This window comes from Ascaphus truei, chromosome 9 (genome assembly GCF_040206685.1).
Source record: "Ascaphus truei isolate aAscTru1 chromosome 9, aAscTru1.hap1, whole genome shotgun sequence".
Classification (NCBI taxonomy): domain Eukaryota; kingdom Metazoa; phylum Chordata; class Amphibia; order Anura; family Ascaphidae; genus Ascaphus; species Ascaphus truei.
The window spans coordinates 13,710,785-13,731,421 of NC_134491.1; the positions used below are offsets into that span (position 1 = coordinate 13,710,785).

General features: G+C 42.1%; 1 protein-coding gene and 1 non-coding gene across 3 annotated transcripts in view; one reads left to right on the forward strand and one right to left on the reverse strand.

The window, feature by feature from the left end:
• Positions 1–76: 76 nt before the first annotated feature.
• On the reverse strand, positions 77–158 carry TRNAS-GCU (transfer RNA serine (anticodon GCU)). Its single transcript has one exon. It is a non-coding gene; the product is annotated as a tRNA-Ser (tRNA).
• Positions 159–545: 387 nt separating this feature from the next.
• KNL1 (kinetochore scaffold 1) overlaps positions 546–20,637 on the forward strand; it is a 31,344-nt gene continuing 11,252 nt past the window's right edge. Inside the window, exons 1-13 of one of the 2 annotated variants that reach the window (XR_012803759.1) lie at positions 546–691; positions 2,949–3,000; positions 3,331–3,370; positions 3,853–3,912; positions 6,573–6,634; positions 8,383–8,435; positions 8,812–8,842; positions 9,500–9,537; positions 11,031–11,083; positions 11,368–18,099; positions 18,366–18,492; positions 19,022–19,089; positions 19,644–19,742. Coding sequence is in view for 1 of the 2 variants with exons in the window: in XM_075613419.1 (XP_075469534.1) it covers positions 2,969–3,000; positions 3,331–3,370; positions 3,853–3,912; positions 6,573–6,634; positions 8,383–8,435; positions 8,812–8,842; positions 9,500–9,537; positions 11,031–11,083; positions 11,368–18,099; positions 18,366–18,492; positions 19,022–19,089; positions 19,644–19,742 (7,395 nt within the window). In the remaining variant the exon portion in view is untranslated. The remainder of the gene's footprint in view (positions 692–2,948; positions 3,001–3,330; positions 3,371–3,852; positions 3,913–6,572; positions 6,635–8,382; positions 8,436–8,811; positions 8,843–9,499; positions 9,538–11,030; positions 11,084–11,367; positions 18,100–18,365; positions 18,493–19,021; positions 19,090–19,643; positions 19,743–20,637) is intronic. The other variant, XM_075613419.1, reaches the window with a different exon arrangement.

Genomic DNA, 20,637 nt, shown 5'->3' on the forward strand with positions numbered 1-20,637 from the left:
TTTTTGTGGGGTTAGTTGATGCAAGAAAGGTGACACTTTGAAATGTTGTATTTATAGAACAAATAGAAAAATAATCCGACGAGGATGGGATTCGAACCCACGCGTGCAGAGCACAATGGATTAGCAGTCCATCGCCTTAACCACTCGGCCACCTCGTCAGAGATACGGAACACTGTCTCCGCACAGTGTAGACTCTGAATACATACTGGTACGGTCAGTTATAGCTATTTCTTTCTATATTGCATTAAATATCCTGTACGTTAAACCGCGCCTGTGAGAGCAGAGAAGGAGCTAGGGAGCCGGCATACATTGCATACACTCAGATGCTGTTGAGGGCCGCCCGCAGCATTATTGGCAGAGCCGCCACACTCTCTTCAACTGGGGTCTCCCAAGTGTTAATACAGGACTATTTATTTACATCGCTGCGAACTCCTCCAGCGCGGGTGACGATGCACAGGGAGATAAATAACTAGTTTCTCGCTCAGGCACTGAGCTGGTGATCTCGGGCGGGCGGGCCAGCCGGAGGTTAGCATAGAGGGGGTGTGGTCAGGACCCCTGCGCGCGCAGCCGGGTGGCGGTTACATTTGAAATTGTGACGCTGGGTACTAAAGATGAGGAGAATAATAATGGAGGCGGGAAGTTTCCGCCGATAACCGTCACCTCACCGGGCAGCGCGAGGGGCGGAGGGAAGGTGAGAGGGGGAGTAGGCCGCAGCCTCCGGCAGGGGGGAAGTTACCTCAGACCGAGGGGAATATACTCGGGAGTGGCGGCGAGGCCTGAGCGGGATATATACTGTATGAGAGCCAATAATACTCTAATAATAATGTGCTGGGGTCATGGTGACATCTAATTTATTTATATATATATAATGAACTTATATACTGTATAATCATATCATTGACGTGTGTGTGTGTGTGTGTGTGTGTGTGTGTGTGTGTGTGTGTGTATACACACACACACACACCTTTTGTAATGCGGTGTGTACACTGTGGTCTCTTCATTAATTTATATTTACACACACACACACACATACACTCTTACATCACTAACATTCAGGGACCATTGAGCACCTCGCCATAAATCGCATTTACACCGGGGGAAGGACAAGCACAGATAACATTCCAAGAGACACTGTTTTTAAGTAAAACCCTTGCTGCTTTATTCATTGTAACATCGCCGGAAGAGGAGATCAGAGATCTCTTCCGGTGGTTGGACATTGAATGTGTGTGTATATATCTATATCTATCTATATCCAGTGTTCGACAAACCTATACATTTGCACGCCACGGGCGAGTGGATTTAACATCGTGGCGAGCTCCTATTGGCCCAAGCAGCCCACGTGTGGTACTAGGTGGCGAGTAGATTTTTTTGTGTGGCGAGTAGATTTTTTGGTGATTTGTCAACCACTGTCATATATATATATATATATATATATATATATATATATATATATATATATATATATATATCTGTACTGAAGTACTCATTTATTGTGCACTGTGTGTGTGTGTGTGCATGGTAACAATGTATTGTATTATATGCATACAGTGGATGAAGACAGTGGCATATGTATGTAAAGGAGTCGGGACACAATAACTAATAATATAAAAAAGATTGGGGCGGGTGCTGCTGCTAACATACTATGCAGAATGGAAAGCCGGCACACCACATGGTACAATAAAGTTGTCATTACTAGCGTTACGTTTCCACTATCCCAATGGGGCCTTTATCAGATCGGAAAAACGCGACACTAGTAACTGCTGCGACCCGTCAGTCATACCGGGAAGGACGGGCGCTTCAAACTCAGAGAAGGGGATTTAATAGCGCAATGTTTCGGCTCAAACGATATAAAAAGGCCCCTGTTTGAGTCAAAATATTGGGCTATTAAACCGTTTGTGTTTATAAGTCTTATATGTTCTGTATATGCTATTAACATAATACAGATACGGGCCGGTGATGCAGGGAGTTTATTATTATATTTAGAGATTCTGGTTTTCTGTTATTTTTTGTTCTCCGGTGTTTATTTAAAAAAAAAAAAAAATCAGTGTTAACAATGGAAAAAATTGGCACGTATTTAAATTTGGGGTTTCTTCTTTTTTAAAGGAAACAAATAACAACAATAGTGCAACACAGTATACACAATTTAAATACGAATCGGATAAATCTGTGGATGTTAAACTCGCGTGCTCCACGTGAAAATCGGGCAGTAGGGTTATATAGAGTAACCAACTCAGAAGAACATCTAGATGGGCTCTTCAGGGCCCCTGGCTTCCTCCTGCTGGTATATGGGTTGGAAAGTTTGAGGGCAGGGTGCCCTTCACAGTGGCCCAGGGTGTCTGACAGTCTTGTGCAGTGTGGTCCCTCTTGTATCCAGGAGGCGTAGTACACCTGGACCACGCTGCACAAGTCGGTGGATAAAATTTGCGCCCTCATTTTTTGTGCCACTACTGTGTCTGGACTGGGTTTGAGTCCTGTTTGGGAGCTGCACTTTTTCCAAGGATAGTATCAATTTTGATTAATCACCATACCACATTGAACTATATTTACGTTCACTTAAATATCATTGCACATTTTAAGTAGTGCTGTTTGCGCTTGCACCTTTTTTTTCTTCTTTGACGTGATACAGTGACATCAATTTTGGTTAACATCAGATGATTGTCTACATTGTGCTTCTTTATATAGAGTTAATCTACATAAGGTTGTGCAGTACAATTGTGCAAATGTTCATGGGGATTGAGCAAGAAATATAAAAAGATATGATGAAAAACAAAAGGGGTCCTTTTTTCCTGACCATGATGCAGAGCGTTCCTACTGATTTCTTCTTGCCTGCATTCATTGGTCTGTACCCAGAGCTTGGATAAACGAAGCTACTGCACAGCTATATTTGTTGCTGGTTTTTAGGACCTTGTGTACAGTAGGTTGAGTATAAAACTGCGTGTCTGTTCCAGGGTCTTCAAATCCTATTAAAATGGACAGAAATGATCTTATCCAGAGTAATAAGTAAGTACACTTTAATACAACTTTAATACAACCTTTTAGTTGTTACAGATTTGTAAGCATTACTTACTTTTACATTCCAAAAATGTTTTTAAAATATAAATGTAATGCTCGCTTGTGTGGAGCTAAATCCAAGGTGAAAAAAGACTGTTCTAAAGAATCACAAATAGACTGTATTTCAAATTGTGATCATGGTGCTTACACTATAAAATAATCAGCCGGAATAACCTTTTTAACCATCTAAAATGTATTATTTTTATTTTTCCCCCCAACTTAAAAATAAATAAATGGTCTGAATGTTTCTCTAATTTTGGAACTTTTCTTCCATGCCAGTGACCTGACTGAGAGCAGCCGCAGAAGAAGACTTTCCTCTGTAAGCGTCTATTTTATATTTGCTTTTACACAATTCTTTTGATACTTCCAACACCTTCAACTTGAAGCTATTGAGTGTGAGAAAAATTCACTAATCTGACCGCTCAAAACAATACCACAGGGTGACCTAGCACAGTCTCGCTCTTAAAATACTGTGTACCAATCCGGCCATAGGATGAAGTCCTGCAGTGGACCCCTATGAAGCTTCTGTCCATTTTACAGGGGTTATTCACCAAGGTACGTTGAAGGTTAACGCACCTGATCCTTTGTTAATGGCCATTCAAGACAATGGTAGTTACCAACGGATCAAGTGCATTAACCTGCAACGTACTGGTGAATAACCCCCACAGTGTTTCACTGCATATAGCACAAGGATATCTGCATTGTCCCCCAGTCCTGCCATGTGGATTTTCAGTTTGCAAACCTATGATCACCAATGCACTTCCAGTGTTTTTTCTTTTAATACCGATTCTTTTTCTTTAGATTTTGAAAGCACCTCGGAGCCCTCTCCGAGATCTAGGAAGCGGGAATGAGCTCCACCAGGTTTGTGTGCAGTATCCAACCTATATGGCATGCTTACATTAAAAGTTTTGTCTTGTTAAAGTAGCATTTTCTGCCAGGTATTTAAAGATGCCATGCTGATTAAGATGAACAGAAAACGACCTGTTTAATGGTTGGATTCTAGGTGATTGATTTTTAGATAAGATTTGAAAGTGTTGCCAATGCTTCTAAGCAATTGTGAAGCAACGTTAGGGATCTGCTTCAGGCCGTGCGTATAGAGCCCGCAACGTGACGCCGCCCAAAAGCAAATACATTGCCGCCGCGTGCGCTTATAGGAAGCGCGGCGGCGTGGACTTTGGAAGCCGGGAATATTTGATTTTTGAAGGGCTGTCCGCCTCATGCGCCAGCCCCATAACAAATCAAATGCCCGGAAGCACGCGCCGCCGCCGCAAAGCGAAATATAACTGTTGCTGACGGAGACGGGTGGCGTCACGCGTCGCCGGTCGCGGGCACTATACGCACGGCCTTTGTTGTATGTGAGCCTTGATAAAGTGCGTGAGCACGAAATATGTCGGCTCCGTTTTTTTGCCTGTCATTTGATCCGATGAGTGAATAAAGCTGAATTTTGTAGTTACCCTCTCCAGCAATTTTTGTTCTCGTGGTGCATTGCGTTTTCCTATTTCTATTAGTTGTATGTATGTCTTTATATAGCGCCATTAGTGTACATAGCACTTCCCAGCAGTAATACATGTGACATAATCATAAATAACAAATACAAATAACACATAATGGGAATAAGTGCTTCAGACATAAGTGACAATTAGGAAAAGGAGTACCTGTCCCAAAGAGCTTACAATCTATTTGGTAGGTAGGAAGAACGTACAGAGACCGTAGGTTCCAGTAAGTGCGTCTGCAGGGGGTCATGGTCGATGTATGAGGTGTAAAGTATCAACCACAGAGCTACTCCTCTGCTTCGTTAAGGAGTTGTGTTTTAAGTTGGGTCTTAAAGGTGGATAGAGAAAGTGCTTGTCGGGTACTGAGGGGAAGGGCATCCCAGAGCTGTGGGGCAGTCAGTGAAAAAGGTTTAAGGCGGGAGAGGGCTTTGGATACAAAGGGGGTAGAAAGAAGACATCCTTGAGCAGAACGCAAGTGTCAGGATGGAGCATAGCGAGAAATTAGGGCTGAGATGTAAGGAGGGGCAGAAGAGTGTAAAGCTTTTTAAAGTGAGGCGGAGAATTGTGTGAGATACGGATTTGATAGGAAGCCAGGAGAGGGATTTCAGCAGGGGAGACGCTGAGACAGATTTTAGGAAAGAGTAGAGTGATTCTGGCAGCAGCATTTAGGATAGATTATAGGGGAGACAGGTGAGGGGCAGGAAGGCCGGCGGGCAGGAGGTTACAGTAATCGAGACGGGAGAGAATGAGGGCCTGAGTCAGAGTTTTAGCAGTCGAGTAACAGAGCATCTTTGTTTATATTGCGGAGGAAAATCCTATAGTTTCCTTTTATTTGTTTGGCTAGGTCCCCGCTGCAGCAGGTAGCGCACGCGACCGCGTACCTCTCACCAGCCCCTTACCACCTCTATAGCTGGTCCCGGTGTCACCTCGCTTCCTGGCGCACTTGATACTGTGACGCGTCAGCCGGCAGGGGATAGAACTGGATTGTGTTCCCGTGCGGCGTCACATGGTGCGCCAGTGAGCCAATCAGGGACAGGATGTAATGTCAATACATTTTCGTTCCATGCAATTTCATTTGTCCTCTTTTTGAGAAATGTGACTTGTTTTCCCCAAATATATATAAATGTGAGATGAGCGTCTAGCATGATCGATTTTGGAAAGCTCAGTCTTGTATGTGGTCTGCTCTTTCGAGTTATTTATTCGGGTTGAGTACTTGAAAAACCATGAAACCTTAAGTCAGAATGGTTTGGTTACTGAAACATTATTTAATTGGAGTTAAGGCTTTACTCTTCAAGTTTAAATATTGAACGTGTGTATAGTGTGCAAAGATAACTTTTCATAGCACCAATTCCTTTTTTATATATATATATATATATATATCTATCTATATCTCTCTCTATCCCTTGAACCACTGCTTCCTTTTCATTGGGAGCCCCCGTCATGGCCATACCCCCTGGTCCATTTTGGCCACGCCCTCCCCCCCCTCCTAAAAAAAAAAGGCTGCCTTTAGATCGCGGTGAAGCGCTGTGCACGCGCCGCCAGGACGGGGGAACTTGGCCTTTTGCTGCATATTAAGGATCCTTTTCCTCTCCCAATTAGTTCTGTGGGTGAGAGTGGTTATTGTTTCATACAACCTTAGGATAACATCAGATTAATGCATCCCACTCTATTCGATTTTAAAAGAATATGAATAATTTTATTATGATGGAATTGTCCTATATTTAACTCATCCATAGAAGTAGCTTAACTTGTATACAGTTCCAGTTTTAACTACTGTATCCTGCTACTGGATAGATCTAGTATGGCTTTTTTCTTACCTTACTGAGCAAGTTAACAATAAAATATAATTCAGATCAGAACATTTAAATCCCCAAAAGGGGTTCTGGTAAGTCCCGATGTGCACTTTTTGTTGCCAAATGTGGCAGAAATTGTTTGTCGTTCTTAGGGATGTGGTGCTGGCTTTTTTTCTGTTCCCAACCTCCTTTTTATCCTGTTGTCCAAAGCAAATAAATCTGTTCCTTCTCGCAGGATTCTTGCCTTGTGAAGCGGCGCAAAAGTTCTCGCCGAGTTAGTTTTGCAGAGACTATAAGGTATAGTAATTACTGCGGGATATGCCCAATCTCGACATGCTTTCATGTTCGGCGTCACTGTACGGGAAGGCATCCTGAGGACACACTTAAATACATTTGCAGATTCCCTTTAAATTTCGACATGGAGGATTTACAAAAAACGGCCATGGTCAGTGGTGCTTATTCTGTTAACGTGAAATTAAAAATCTGCTGAGGGGAGATACACGGGGCACCTAAGATGTGAAACGGACAGATCTCTGATTAAAAAGCCAGTGGTAAGCGGCAGAAATTGCCATCAGAAATGCCCCCAAATTCCCCTTCATGGCTTCATCAGGGTACGTCTGACGTCACTTCCTCAGTGACGCCGGCTCATCGGAGAGGTGTGGGCGCATACTTTGTCGGAGTGCTTCGCAGACTGCATCCGTGGGCAGCAACAGCACTCTGACTGTCAGCAGTGTTATACTTGCTACATTGATCTATCTAACGGGGCTTTCAACACTGAGTCATAAGTGTCATACTGTATTGTGTTTACCACTTAGTACTCGCCCGACTAAACTGTTCATGTCTAACAGTTATGGGGTAAGAGGTCCCCGATTGGGCTCCTACTTACAATACGGGTTACTTTTCAGACACTACATCAGTAGCTCCATTGACCTATTGCAGATTCAAGTATGACCAATTAATCCATCAATTATTTCATGATGGGATAATTGGTGGCTATATAATTATATATCCACCCAGATATTACCTGTGTGGATCACTAGCGTTTAGTTTTCACTTATACTATAATATTTAAAATACATTCACAACTAGCTTGATCAGCAACACGCCCACACTACTTCGGTCTATTTTTAATTGTTTTTTTTCCTGTTTCGTCCGTCCTTGTTGAGTTCAAACAGTATCATTTTAGTTATTTCTAATAAGGTCTAATATTTTAATTTATGGTGTTTCTTTAGTGCCACACAAAATGTTACTAAAAGCAAATACGCTTTTGTGATTAACATTTTATACAGTTTATTTTTAATGTGCTATCCCACCTGTCGGCACATACTGAAGTTGCATTAAGCTATGTAACCGCTTCTATATTTTTTAACAATAGTATTCTGATTTTAAGGTTTATTGTAATATTGTAGAATTATGCCTAAAATCCTGAACAGCACAGTAACATTTCACAGGATATACAATATACATTAGAGGAGATCTATACTTGCCGTAATTGCAGAATTGCACTCAATATGGGTGTATTGTGCCTAGCCATTGCCGTTTTTGAACATTTTCAATCGGTCTAGGACATTTGGTTTAGGCCGTTTTTACCGCGACCAAATCTCTGCCGGCGTTTAACTGCTACACACCTTGCCACCATCTGCTCCGCCGCCAAGGTAAGTCCCTAACCTTGACCTAAAAACCCCTAATGCTAACCCCTACCCCAAAATCCTTAACCCCCTAACCACTAAATGTAATCCTTAAATGATCTTACCTCAGCGGAGTGACTTTGCCGGAGGGTTCCCCTGCGAGTGAACGCAGGCGGATACTTGGTCGCGGCGAGAACAAATGACAGATGCCGTTCTCGGTGATGTCTGTGTCCCCTGAACAAAATGATTGGAACATCGGTATTTGTCTTACACGGGAAGTCGGTGGGAAAATGGATTTGTGAAAAGTAAAGGTTATTGGCACAAAAATCTATTTTTGGTTCAGCTTGTTCCTAATGCAGAGAAAGAAATTCACTTTGTCAAAGTAAAATATCCTAAAACGAATATTTCTTACTGTAGGGTATTCACCCCAGAACTTCAAGCTGCCGGAGCAGAGACGGCTGATACTGAAGGTAATTGGGTGCTTTGTTTTCTCTCTGCTATTTTGGTCTTTTGGCCCATTGATTTTTTATTTATTTTTTTATTTTAATTATGTGATATTTTGATTAGAATATGTTAAAGTAGAAATCATTCCAGTGCCGCAGGGGGGCTCAACTCCAGTCCTGAAGGCCCCCAGCAGGTCAGGTTTTCAGGATATCCCAACTTCAGCATAGGTGGCTCAGTTTTTAATTTAGGCAGTGATGAGCCACCTGTGCTGAACCATGGATAACCTGACCTGTGTGCGTGTATTGAGGACTAGAGTTGAGAACCCCTGAGTTAAAGCATTTTTACATTCTTGTTTACAATGAAAAACCTGGTTCTAGTCCATATATTTACTTCCTTTCACAGGACACGGAGCTGCAAGGAAATCAGAGAATGAGTAAGTTCCGTGCCTAGATCACCACTGATTTGAGCTCTGCAGTTGAGCAGTATTTTGCTGTTGGCCTTCTCTGCTGCCTGGAGTATTTGGGTGGAAATCCTCCTCTTAAAGCAGCAGCCCCCTGTCTAATTTTAAAGTATTGATACATGTACCCGTTTACACTGCTTATAAAGGAGGAATTTGATCACTTTTAAAATGGCTGCTCTCTTCTCTTAATTGGCAAAACTGAATTGAGATGCTAAATAGAACATGCCCTGTTACCATTTTAACCCCTTTGCTGCCAGAAGAGCCTTTAATGCAGGGCTGGCAACTCCAGTTCTCAAGGGCCACCAACGGGCCAGATATTGGGGATATCCCTGCTTCAGCACAGGTGGCTGTCATTGATTGTGCCAGATGTGCTGAAGCAGGGATATCCCCAATACTTGGCCTGTTGGTGGCCCTTGAGGACTGGAATTGGGCACTCCTGCTTTAATTCATTGTGAACTGTCAGTGAATGGGCAAAAATATCAGTTGATGCAAGTCTCTTTGTTTTTAATATTTTGATCCATACAACTTTTTTTCTTAACATGTTTCATCTGTTTTCAATCATTTGCATGTTCCCCCTTAAGCTGGTTCTGAATTTGGTATGCTAAATAATTTTAAAATGTTAACTTCCAGTAATGAAGAAGCAGCCAATACAAGGGGCCAGATTGCAGGTAAGTCTCACTACTTAAAACTAGATTGCTATGGGAGAGTTAAGCTGTTCTAATGACAATTGGCATTCTTTTATAGATTGCATATTTAGGTACAACTTAGGTCACATATGCAGGGCCGCTGAGAGGGGGGACTGCAGGGGCGGTGTCCCGGGCCCGCTGGCTGTGGGGGGTGGGCGGGGGGTTTGGCTCCAGCCAACCGGCGTTGCAAATTTTCCCCGACTTCTAGCCAGGCCCTGCTGACGGTCACAGCCGGGCCCTGGCTCTCCGCTGCCTGCAGGACCTTTCCTCTCTGTCGCACACCGCTGAGCTTTCAGCGCGCTGTCGGAGCCCCGGCACTCTGCGGCGTGGGACAGAGCGAAGGAACGGTCCGGCAGGCCACTGAGAGTCGGGGCCCGGCTGCGACCGGCAGTAGGGCCTTGCCAGAAGTCGGGAGAAATTGGGGTCTTTTTTAGATGTATTTGGGTGGGTTTTGTATGTATGGGGGGGGGGAGGGTTATATGTATTGTGTTTTTTTTAATATATATATATATGTATTTGGGGGATACACTTGCGGGGGTGGGGATTTTTTTTGTATATATTTGGTGGTTGGAAGTTTTTTGCATTGGGGGAGAGAGGGGAATCCCGGTCAGAACTGTAGTCCTGGGCCCCGGGAAATCTGTCTGCAGTCCTGCACATATGTCATAGTTACATGGCCTCTGAAATTACCTGTTTATTTCAATATCTTCAACTCCGACTGCTGAAATAGTTTTCTTTTGACACCAATTTTATTTGAGTTGTTTTATATGGCTATGCCAGTGATGTAAAACAGTGGGGGGAAAGCTCCTGGCTTTACTCAACATTTGTCAGTCATGAAAACTTTCAAAACCTTTGACAGCATAAAGCTAAATATAATTCTATAACTGGATACAGGAGGGCCCCGGGCATGCGGTGGGTTCCGTTCTAAGAACCCGCCGCAAAGCGAAAAGCGCTAGAAAGCGGAACCGGCGATTTTCAGCGAGTGCGCATGTGCAAACCGGCAATTCCCCGCGCATGCGCAACCTCCGTTCGGCTCATGCGCACCCTCGTCAACCGCCCATGTGCATCAATGCAATCCACACAATAAGTCATTCGCTAAGTTACCCTGTAACGATTCACTAAATGACTGCAGAGGAGAATTGACACAGTGACTTTGTAAATGGTTGCTATGGAAACAAAAAAGGCTTGTTGCGTTATAATACATTAAAAATTGAATTCTGAGTTTAAAAAAAAGTGATGCAGGTATTTTTAGACAGAACTGATTTGGTTAAAAAAAAGTAGGATATTGCTTGGTCTGCAACTTCAAGTCACTTTTTTTTTTTTTTTTAAGGCTTTTAACAAAGAGACATGTTTTTGTGACGGGTGACATTTGGATCCGGTTATACAGAGTGTTTATAGGCATTAAATACCACGTGTCTTTCACAGAAGGAGGCATTGCATTTATTCATTTAACATGCAGATCTTTTCTCTTCCTGTAGGGATGGAGACATTGCTACATGCCCCTATCCAGGCTCCAATTCAACAGTCTGAGGTATTCGTGTCTTTCATTCCGATAAGCCAGGGGTGGCCAACTCCTCAAGGGCCACCAACAGGCCAGGTTTTCAGGATATCCCTTCAGCCACCTGTGCTGGGAGGGTGGGGGAGCCGTGAACTTGAGTTGGCCAACCCTGCTATAGGCTGTTTTCAAAATATTATCTGGCTTTGACGACATATTGCCTTTTTTTGCATTTTAGATAGTACTGCGGATGAAATGTTGTCCGTCTTCTGCATAATTCAAATTTTAAATATCTCTTTCTTCTCTTTTTTATTTGATAGTGGAACTATGTGGATTACGCTAAAAACCATACCGTGCTCTTCTCTGGTGACAATGATATGGATATGACTACAAGTAACACTGTAAGCATCGCTGGTTTCTTGGAAGAAAAACCACAGAAAATAGATATAACTTCATTGTTGTCTAGCTTTAGTTCTCAAGGCAAGGATAAAACCAAAAACATGGATCTTACATTCTCAACTTCCGCTCCAAAAACGCTATGTTTTGAATCAATCGCTGAATCTTCAGGGCAGAAAAAAATAAACTTTGGTGATTTCTTGGATAATTTAAAATCAACAAAAGCATCAACTAGCTACGTTGAGGGGATTGACAAAGAGAACCTTTTTCTTGACTTTGTACCTTCTGGCATTTCTAAAGAAAATGCCATACCAAACAGTGGGAAAATGTATGTGTTTCACCATACACAAGAGGATACTGGAAATGTGACTCGTATTTTCAGAGAACAAGATGATGGACTGGATTTAACAAAATGCCACACAACAAATATAACATCTTTCATTCCTATGTCAAACAAGGAATTCCCAAATTCTTTTCCACCACTCGGTACCTCCGGAGAGAATGCAGATAAGTGGCGTAATCAAGAATTGCGTAACCTTACATTACAGCAAACTGACCTGCCTATTAAAGATTCAGAAATCGTATTCAAGGACCAAACTGTATTTCTTGAAGATATGGATATAACTAGAAGTCATACCGTTCACATAGACGGTTCAAAAAGGCAAAACATACTTAATGATGTCGATTCCCGAGCCAAAATGCCGGTATCAAATGAAAGGAATGTATTCCCCTTTGAGAGAACCGTTCTATTTACAGATTCAAATGATATGGAGTTTACAAAGAATCATACAGTTGCGTTAAACAGCAACATTGGAGCAGGTGTTCATGAATCTGTTCAGAGGAAAAAGCAGGAGATCTCTATGAAACATGCTGCAGTTTCTCCAGAAGAGGATATGGACCTTACTAAAAGCCATACAGTAGCTCTAGATCGACAAAGTATGGAACAACTAAAATGTAATACAACAGCACCTAGCTGCAGCTCCAGGAAAAAGGAAAATAGTTGGTCCCATCTAGCAAACGGTATACAAAACCATGGCAGATCTTTACCTGTTCAATTGGCAGATACCAAAACCATTGCTTTTTCTGAGGAAGATATCGATTTGAACAGTAGTCAGATTGGACCGGGTACTAATAGCACCTCAAAATTTAGACCGTGTATGCCTCGACATGATGATGCATTCCCCCATTTTTCTGTCACTAATGAAAAAATGATTCTTCCAGACCAAGACATGGACTTAACGCAATGTGGCACTGCTTTACTTAACATTGCGCCCCACACGGGGGGGTTGGCGTCCAATGACACAGATTATCATACAAAATCTGAGCATGTCAAACTTCAGGACTCTGAGGAATTTGCTAAAAGTCACAATTATTTGCTCAACACAACTGCAAAGATTTCTAAACTATCGGAGCCATCAAGGAAGTCTTTGTCTGTTACTCATTCAGATCTTTCATTACCTAAATCAATCCTTTCCTCTGGACAAAGTCATAATTATAGGAACAAAATGGATTGTGAACAGTATACAATGTTTCCAGTGGTTGAAAATGACATTGATGGTACAAAATATGAGAACATGGTTTCACCTTGTGTTTCCAAAGAATATCTACCCATTGCTTCAGCTGAAAGAACTGTTGTGTTTTCATGTGACCATGATGATATGGAATTTACAAAATCCCACACAATTGCTATTGATGATAACATTTTAAAGGAAACAAACATTCCTAGTATGTCAAAGTACTGTCAAAAAGATAAAAGAACACAAATTAGTGGCTTACGGCTGTCGTCTGTTTCCAATAAAAGTGTTTTACTTCCAACAGACAATGAGATGGAACTAACCAAAAGCCACACGAGGGTTATTAATGGAACCCCCTGGCTAAATGATCGAGAACATTGTACTACACCTTCAGATCCCCCGGAAAAAACTGCTGTCTTCACAAGTGGCCTAGATGACATGGACATTACAAAGTCGCACACTGTGGGTATTGATCACAAAAGAATGGAAGAGGCATTGGGACGCAGCACGGTGAATTCATTTAGCAACAATAAAAGAAAAAGTGTAGCTGGTTTAAGAACGTCTTGCATTCCTCCTGACAAGACCGTACAGCTGCAGGATGATATGGAGCTGAACGAAGTTGGCATTAATTGCTTGCATGCTGAAACAGCCGTTCAAGATGTGGAGAACAGAACTATAACAAGTGTTGTTCCTAAAGAGAAAACGGTTTTGTTTTCCTGTGACCAGGATGACATGGATATGACTAGGTCACACACATTTGCTATTGATGGCAAAGTCATGTGTGAAGGAATCCAAAATAACCAACATACCCATTTAACCGCTAGGCGAACATCAGGCTTGGATTTCTCTTCTGATACTAATAAGACTACTGGTTTCACAGGGCTTGAGTATGATATGGAACGTACAAAAAGTCACACCATGGTTATTAATGGGAAGGAATTTCAAGCTGGACTGCACAATCAGTCTGTCCCTGGAGTTTCAATTAACAGAAGCACAACTCTAACATCACGTGATCAGGATGATATGGACCATACAAAGTCGCACACTGTTTCTATTGATAACAAAATTACAGAAGAAACATTGAGTGGGGAAGTTTTAAAGTCCTTTAGCAATACTAAAAGGAAAAGTGTACATGATTTAAGGATGTCCTTTATTCCCCCAGTGAATAGTATAGAGGAAAGAAAAATAAACGCTGATGAAGTCATATCATTTTTGGAACAAAATCCCATAGTATCCAGAACTTCACAAGATAAAACTGTTTTGTTTCCATGTGACGTGGATGATATGGACATGACAAAATCACATACAGTTGCTATTGAAAATAAATTAATGTGTGAAGAACCCAAAACTAGTCAAAGACCGCAGAGATACAATGCAAACATTGGATTTCAGTTTTCTTCAGTTCCTGGTGAGACCTTGTTTGAGGATGACCTAGAACTTGCCAAAATAGTTCCTGACAGCACAAGTTCAGTAGGGCTGCACGATAAATCTGATTCTGCAGCAGCTTTCTATAAAAGTGGAGTCCTTGCAGGCTACAGACAAGATAATATGGACTTTACAAAATCACATACAGTTTCTATTGATAACCAATTAATGAATGGGATGTGTAAGGAAGGACTCAACACCGTCAACGTTACAAAAAGGGAAAGTTTCTCTGGTTCTTGCATTCCTTGTGATAAGACTGATTTCATAGTGGATGAAATGGAGATGACACAGACACATGGAAATGTTTGTACGTTATTTGGAAAGACCATTGCACCAGCTAGGGAAAAGAGAACTAGTTTAATTAGAACTTCCCAGGATAAGACACTGTTTTCATGTGACCAGGATGACATGGATATAACACAGTCACATACTGTCGGTATCGAAAACAAAATCCTGGGTGATGTAACCAAAATTCAACATTCTCATGAGAAAGAAGCACTAAGAAGTGGCTTAATGGTCTCTTCTGGTCATATAAATAAGACTGTTTTTAACGTGTTGGTGGATGACGTGGAATTTACCAGAAGCCACACAATGGTTATTGATGGGAAAAACATGTTGGCGGAGCTGAAAAAACAGTCTCATTCACAAGTTTCAATCAACACATCTACTTCTCAATCAGCATGTGGTCAAGCAGACATGGACATTACCAGGTCATGCACCGTACCTATTCATAATGTATCCGAATCCACAGCTCATAGGATCAGTAATCCCAGGAAGTCTTCTATTACAAATAAGTCTGTTCAGCAAATAAATGCTATGCAAGTGAATACAAAAGGAATCGAGGATGAAACTTTATCCGATAAGAGCGGTAAGCTTTCTTTGGCCAAAACTCTGCATGACAAAACAGTTGTATTTTTATGTGACCAAGATGAGATGGATATTACCAAATCACATACTATTGTTATAGAAGATGCTAGGAAACCAAGTTTGCAGACTTCAAAAATACAAACTAATAGAACTGTTCCCAGTGATCAAACATTTGCGTGTGCTTCGGATAATATTATGGAAATCACAAAGAGCCACACAACAATAATCCGTAGAGGAAAAGGTTTGCCCATTAAACAAGAGGTGTCATTTATGCCCTCTGCTTATGCTGACAAGACTGCTGTCTTTACCTGTGATGACAGCATGGATTTCACCAAATCTCAAACTACCAGAATTGACAGCAAAATGGTAGAGGCACCCAAACATCTGGAAATGTTGAAGCCCTTTTCTAATATTAACAGCGGGATTATGTTGGGCTTAAGTATGCCTACTGTTACAAAGGACAATACAGTCAAGTTTTCAGCGGATGACGGAGATCTGGAAATGACAAAGTGCCCCACCGTAGCTATAGAAAGTGGCAGCACAATTGGAGAACGGCAAGATAACTATGTAGCTGCTACTAATAAAACTTTTCCAGGTGAGCAAGCAGATATGGATATGACTGAAGCCCACAGTATTCTGATAGATGTAGACAACATGGAACGGGCCAAATGTCAGGATGTAAAACATGAAAGGAAAAGCATGTCTTTGTGCATGAAAGACCGGCCCGTTCTGTTTTCACTGGACAGTGATGACATGGACATCACCAGAAATGATGTTAAAACCGCAGTTTCAGCTCCGAGATCAAACGTGGCTTTCACCGATAAAACCGTCAAGTTCACAAGTAACCTTGATGACATGGATCTAACCAAATCTCAAACCGTTGCTATTGACAACAAAATGATAGCCGAGAACAAAGAGATTATGCCTGATATAGGAAAAAATGTAAGAGAAAGTATTGCTACTTTTAGGAAGACTTCGTTAAATAAAACGGTGAACTTTTCAGAAAATGTAAGCAACATGGTGTTCACCCAAATCCATACTGTATCAATAGAGGGTACAACAGCAGTGTCACCCACAAAACGTGGCCTTCCTGTTATTGCTGGGACTAGTGTGTTTTCAGATGCTCAGGATGACATGGACATCACTAAATCTTGCACAGTTGCTATCGACAGTGACCCTTTAAGGGAAACTAAAGACCTGGAGACTTTTGGTACAAAAAGCAGCATAAGGAAAAGTCTTGGAAACCTGTTGTACTCCTCCAATGATGCCCAGGGCTTGCTTTCAGGTGGGAAAGTAGATTGTGCAGGAAACGGGTTAAATTCCGTTCATGGTGTATCCGTTAATACGTTTGTCAACTGTGAGAAAATAGGAGCTACTGATCACTACGCTTCAAAAGAGACCACAAGTGAGCTTTCAAGAAATGTAGATATGGATATTACGGATAACCATAGTGTGGCTATGGAGTCTGCTTGTGAAAGCAGCCAAATAAATAAAACCCATTCGAAAGAAAATTCTGAATTTAGCGTTCCTTCTTTAGCTCCTAGTAACACTTGTCCAGAGTATAGAGAGCAAGAAGTTGAAATTGATCCAGTGTCCCGTATTACGGCACAAAGGGAATGTCTTGGTCATGTCTCGAAAGAAGATGAATCCAATTTTCCACAAAACAATACTGGAGTCTTAGAGGACAACCAAACCGCAAAAAAACCAAGGCTGAAATCAAAGCGAGTGTCATTTATGGTCCCGGATAGTGACGTGGGGTCTTGTATGTTTATGGTAGATATTTCAGAAGTGGTAATTCTACCTAGTGCAATATTGGATGAGGCTGATATCGGACAAGGTTATTCTCCTGTTCCAGCTCAACATCTGGAAGACTGCCAACGTGAACAAGAGGGCTTGGCAGAAGAACCTGTAGCACCTGAAACAGTCGATCTTAAATATGGTCTTACTTCACAACCATCAGCCAGCTGTAAACCAGAAGTGAGTAATTTTGGCAAGTTGCTAGAAAAAGAGGAACATAATACTGCAGCAAACTGTTTATTTAAAAATACAAGCATGACTGAAGGGATAACCGCTGCTACCACTGTGCTCACCAATACTGTAGGGGAACACTTGCAAAAAGATAAAAGTAGGCGCATGAGTATTTCTGATATTCATTTAAGGATAAAGAATTTAACGCACAAGTCCAAACCTTTCCCAGGCTGTCAGACCGCTCCAGTCACTTACCTTGTTGAAAAGGTCCCTGCATCAGCACAGGCATCTGATCCTTTAAGGGCATGTGTTCAAACTGACCAAATTGCAGGGGAGGATGAGTCATCTTGCAAAGTGCCCATTGTGGAAAAACAAGATAATGAGGAGTCTGACGCAGAAGATGCGGTCTCTACCACAAAAGTAGAGGCTGCTCCCAAGGCAACATACATACCAAAAAGGCTGCCCATTAAGATCTTTCAGCCCAAATTACCCAATAAAAGGCATTCGAATGTATGCGTTGCTGAAGAGCCACCTTCCTCTTCAGTTCCGGAAGCATCTTTGCAAACTGATCGAACATCCGTGACCCTTCTCAGAGCTTGCACTTTAGGTGGTGGTGCTGCGTTTATAGATGCAGAAATGCTTCCCACTTGCCCCGATGAGTCTGAGCTCCATGGCTCGATTAGCTATGAAGTACCTGAAGGAGCTTGGGAGGCATTGTGTGAAAAAGAGGCCCTTCACCACTCGCTGGAAAAGCGTGGGTGTGAATCGGATGAGAGCAGAAATAGTCAGAAAAGAGCTCGCGACATGGAGGGAAATGGAGAGCTTCAGAGGGAGAAGAGAGTCCGATTGAATAATCCCACCTTTGACACTGATGCAGCAAAGGTAAGAGTGGTATATGCCATTTTTCAAATATCGATGCGCCCAATGATGTATTTACTGTATTTCAGTGTAATTTGCAGTGTTCACTAATTGAAAATCTCAAATCATGGATCTACATTTGGCTTGGGTTGTATTAAATATGAATTGTTTTGTAGCAGAAGATTGTCTACAGGTTGTAAGACTTGTTTATGGGACCATTAGTGAAATTGTGTAAAATAGAAAAACAGCACTTGCATGTAAATTAAAATCAAAACCATTTTCTCCGGCAGACTCCAGGGGCTTCTGAAAGTCGTGAAGATTTGTCTGTACATGCAACAAAAACAATAGAGCAAACCAACTGCAGCAACAGCAGCTCTCTGGACTCCAGAGGCGATGGGACATCTATAGAGTTAAGCAGTAAGTTTCGGAGTTCCTCGTATTTAAAAAAAAAAAAAAAAAATCACCCTCCCTGGATTGCAAAAAATCAAGTTTCACAGACCCAGTAATTGAATGCAAGTTACACACGTTGCCAGGAAAGGACTATTTGGCCCACCTAGTTTGGCCATCTTCTTTTCTTACTCGCTACAAAATCATTGACTATTATTGGGAGCTCTTAACGGTTGTCTTGCATGTATCCCAAGCGGCCTTGTATTCTTTTGTATGTAATAATAAGAGCATGTTCTTGTATAGCGCTGCTAGTTTTACGTAGCGCTTTACAGAGACATTTTGCAGGCACAGGTCCCTGCCCCGTGGAGCTTACAATCTGTTTGGTGCCTGAGGCACAGGGAGATAAAGTGACTTGCCCAAGTTCACAAGGAGCTGACATCGGGAATTGAACCAGGTTCCCCTACTTCAAAGTGTGTGTGTGTGTGTGCGTGTGTGTGTGTGCGTGTGTGTGTGTGTGTTCTCAGTTAAACCATTGATCAAATTATTTCATTTATTTTAGGCCAGCAATACAGTCAAATTGGGTCTCGGCTACTCTTGGATAGTGGCTGTGAGCAAAGTCTTTGGGAGGTAAGTTGAACTATTCAGATCTAACTTGGGGGATGGGAATGACTGTTTTTTTTAATTGAACAAAATATGACCTAATTTTATCTGTGGGGGGAAAAAACGTTTTTTTGAGAATCAAAGTTCTAAATTTAGAATAACGGCTGCCATTTGACACTCAGAACAGAAGTCATGTGACGCGATGCTACGTCAACGAGAAAGGTATGAATAAAAGCAGCCCACGTAAGAAAACCTTGTTCAATGGCATAACCAGGAAAGGAGTACTTTTTATAATGAGTTCTACCAGATTTCACCTTTGACTTACTCTGTTACCAGAAGCGCCTGCAAAGCCATGCACAGCAAGCCCATGTGGCAGCAAACCAGTGACGTAATCCAGTCTTGCCATGTCACCCAATTCGAGCTGTTTTTACCATACAGTCCAAATATAAAGTCCTTGTCTAAATATTATGCAACAAAAAATATGTAGTTCCTTTTTAGCACTGAGGTTTTAATTTGAATATGTTATGAAGTTTGCTTAAATTTCTGTGCATTTTCTTGCCTAACAAACAGATTTATTTCAGAAATTGCAAGATGGGACTATTACCGTAAAGGAGTTCTTTATGCTGCTGAAGGTCCGTATTCTTATTCAGAGGCCGAGACACAGCGAGCTTCCCGCTAATGTAAGTATCTGTGTATTTGCCTTTCCACCAAACATGGTGCAACGTGCAACCAAACATACAGCCTGTTGCCATGGCAATCCCCCTGTACTTTAGTTAGTTGAGTTGTTCCTTCCTCCCCCTGCCAGTTGGCACAGCCCGACTGTATTTCCTGCTTGCCAAGGCAAGCATGCTTCCTTTTAGATCCAGCAGCAATCTTGGAGCAGTCACCTACTCTGGTAGAAGCTATCCATATACCAGGGATGCGCAAAATGGGGGACGCTGGATTTTTTTCGGGGGGTGCGGGCTCTTGCAGAGGTCCCGCGCTCTTCCCTGAGGCATTTAAATTAAATGCCGGGGGATCGCATGAGGCCTCTGCAACTCACTTACCGGGGTTCTGCAGAGCTGCAAAGATGCGTTGCCAATGGCAACGCTGTGTCATGCCAAGCGACATCACGCATCTGTCTCCATGGCAATGGGGTCACGTGACCTCTTTACGTCATTTGCCGCCGCCATGCAAGCAGGGGGGCGCAGCTCAAAAAGTTTGCGCTCCCCTGCCATATACCATAGCTATCCCTGTTACTAAGCCACCTTGTTTACCTAGCATTATCCCACTGCCATCCTAGCTCTCTTTCCCTTCCATTTCTCCCATGTTCCAGTGTTTTCCCTCAGTACCTTTTTCCCCTTTTTAATTTGTATTGTTGTTGCCCAAAATAAACACTTCAGCAAATAAGAAGATCCCCTGGCTTGGTATAGGGAATTGAGTTAAGCTGCCTGCCACAGCGAGCTTGATTTCAGAACATTCATACTGCTCCAAGATGTTTTCCTTGACACAATCATACTATTTTATGAATGTTTAGGGTATGAGAAATGGTAATTAATATATATTTGCTTTTGTGAAGCTATATTCATTCACCTT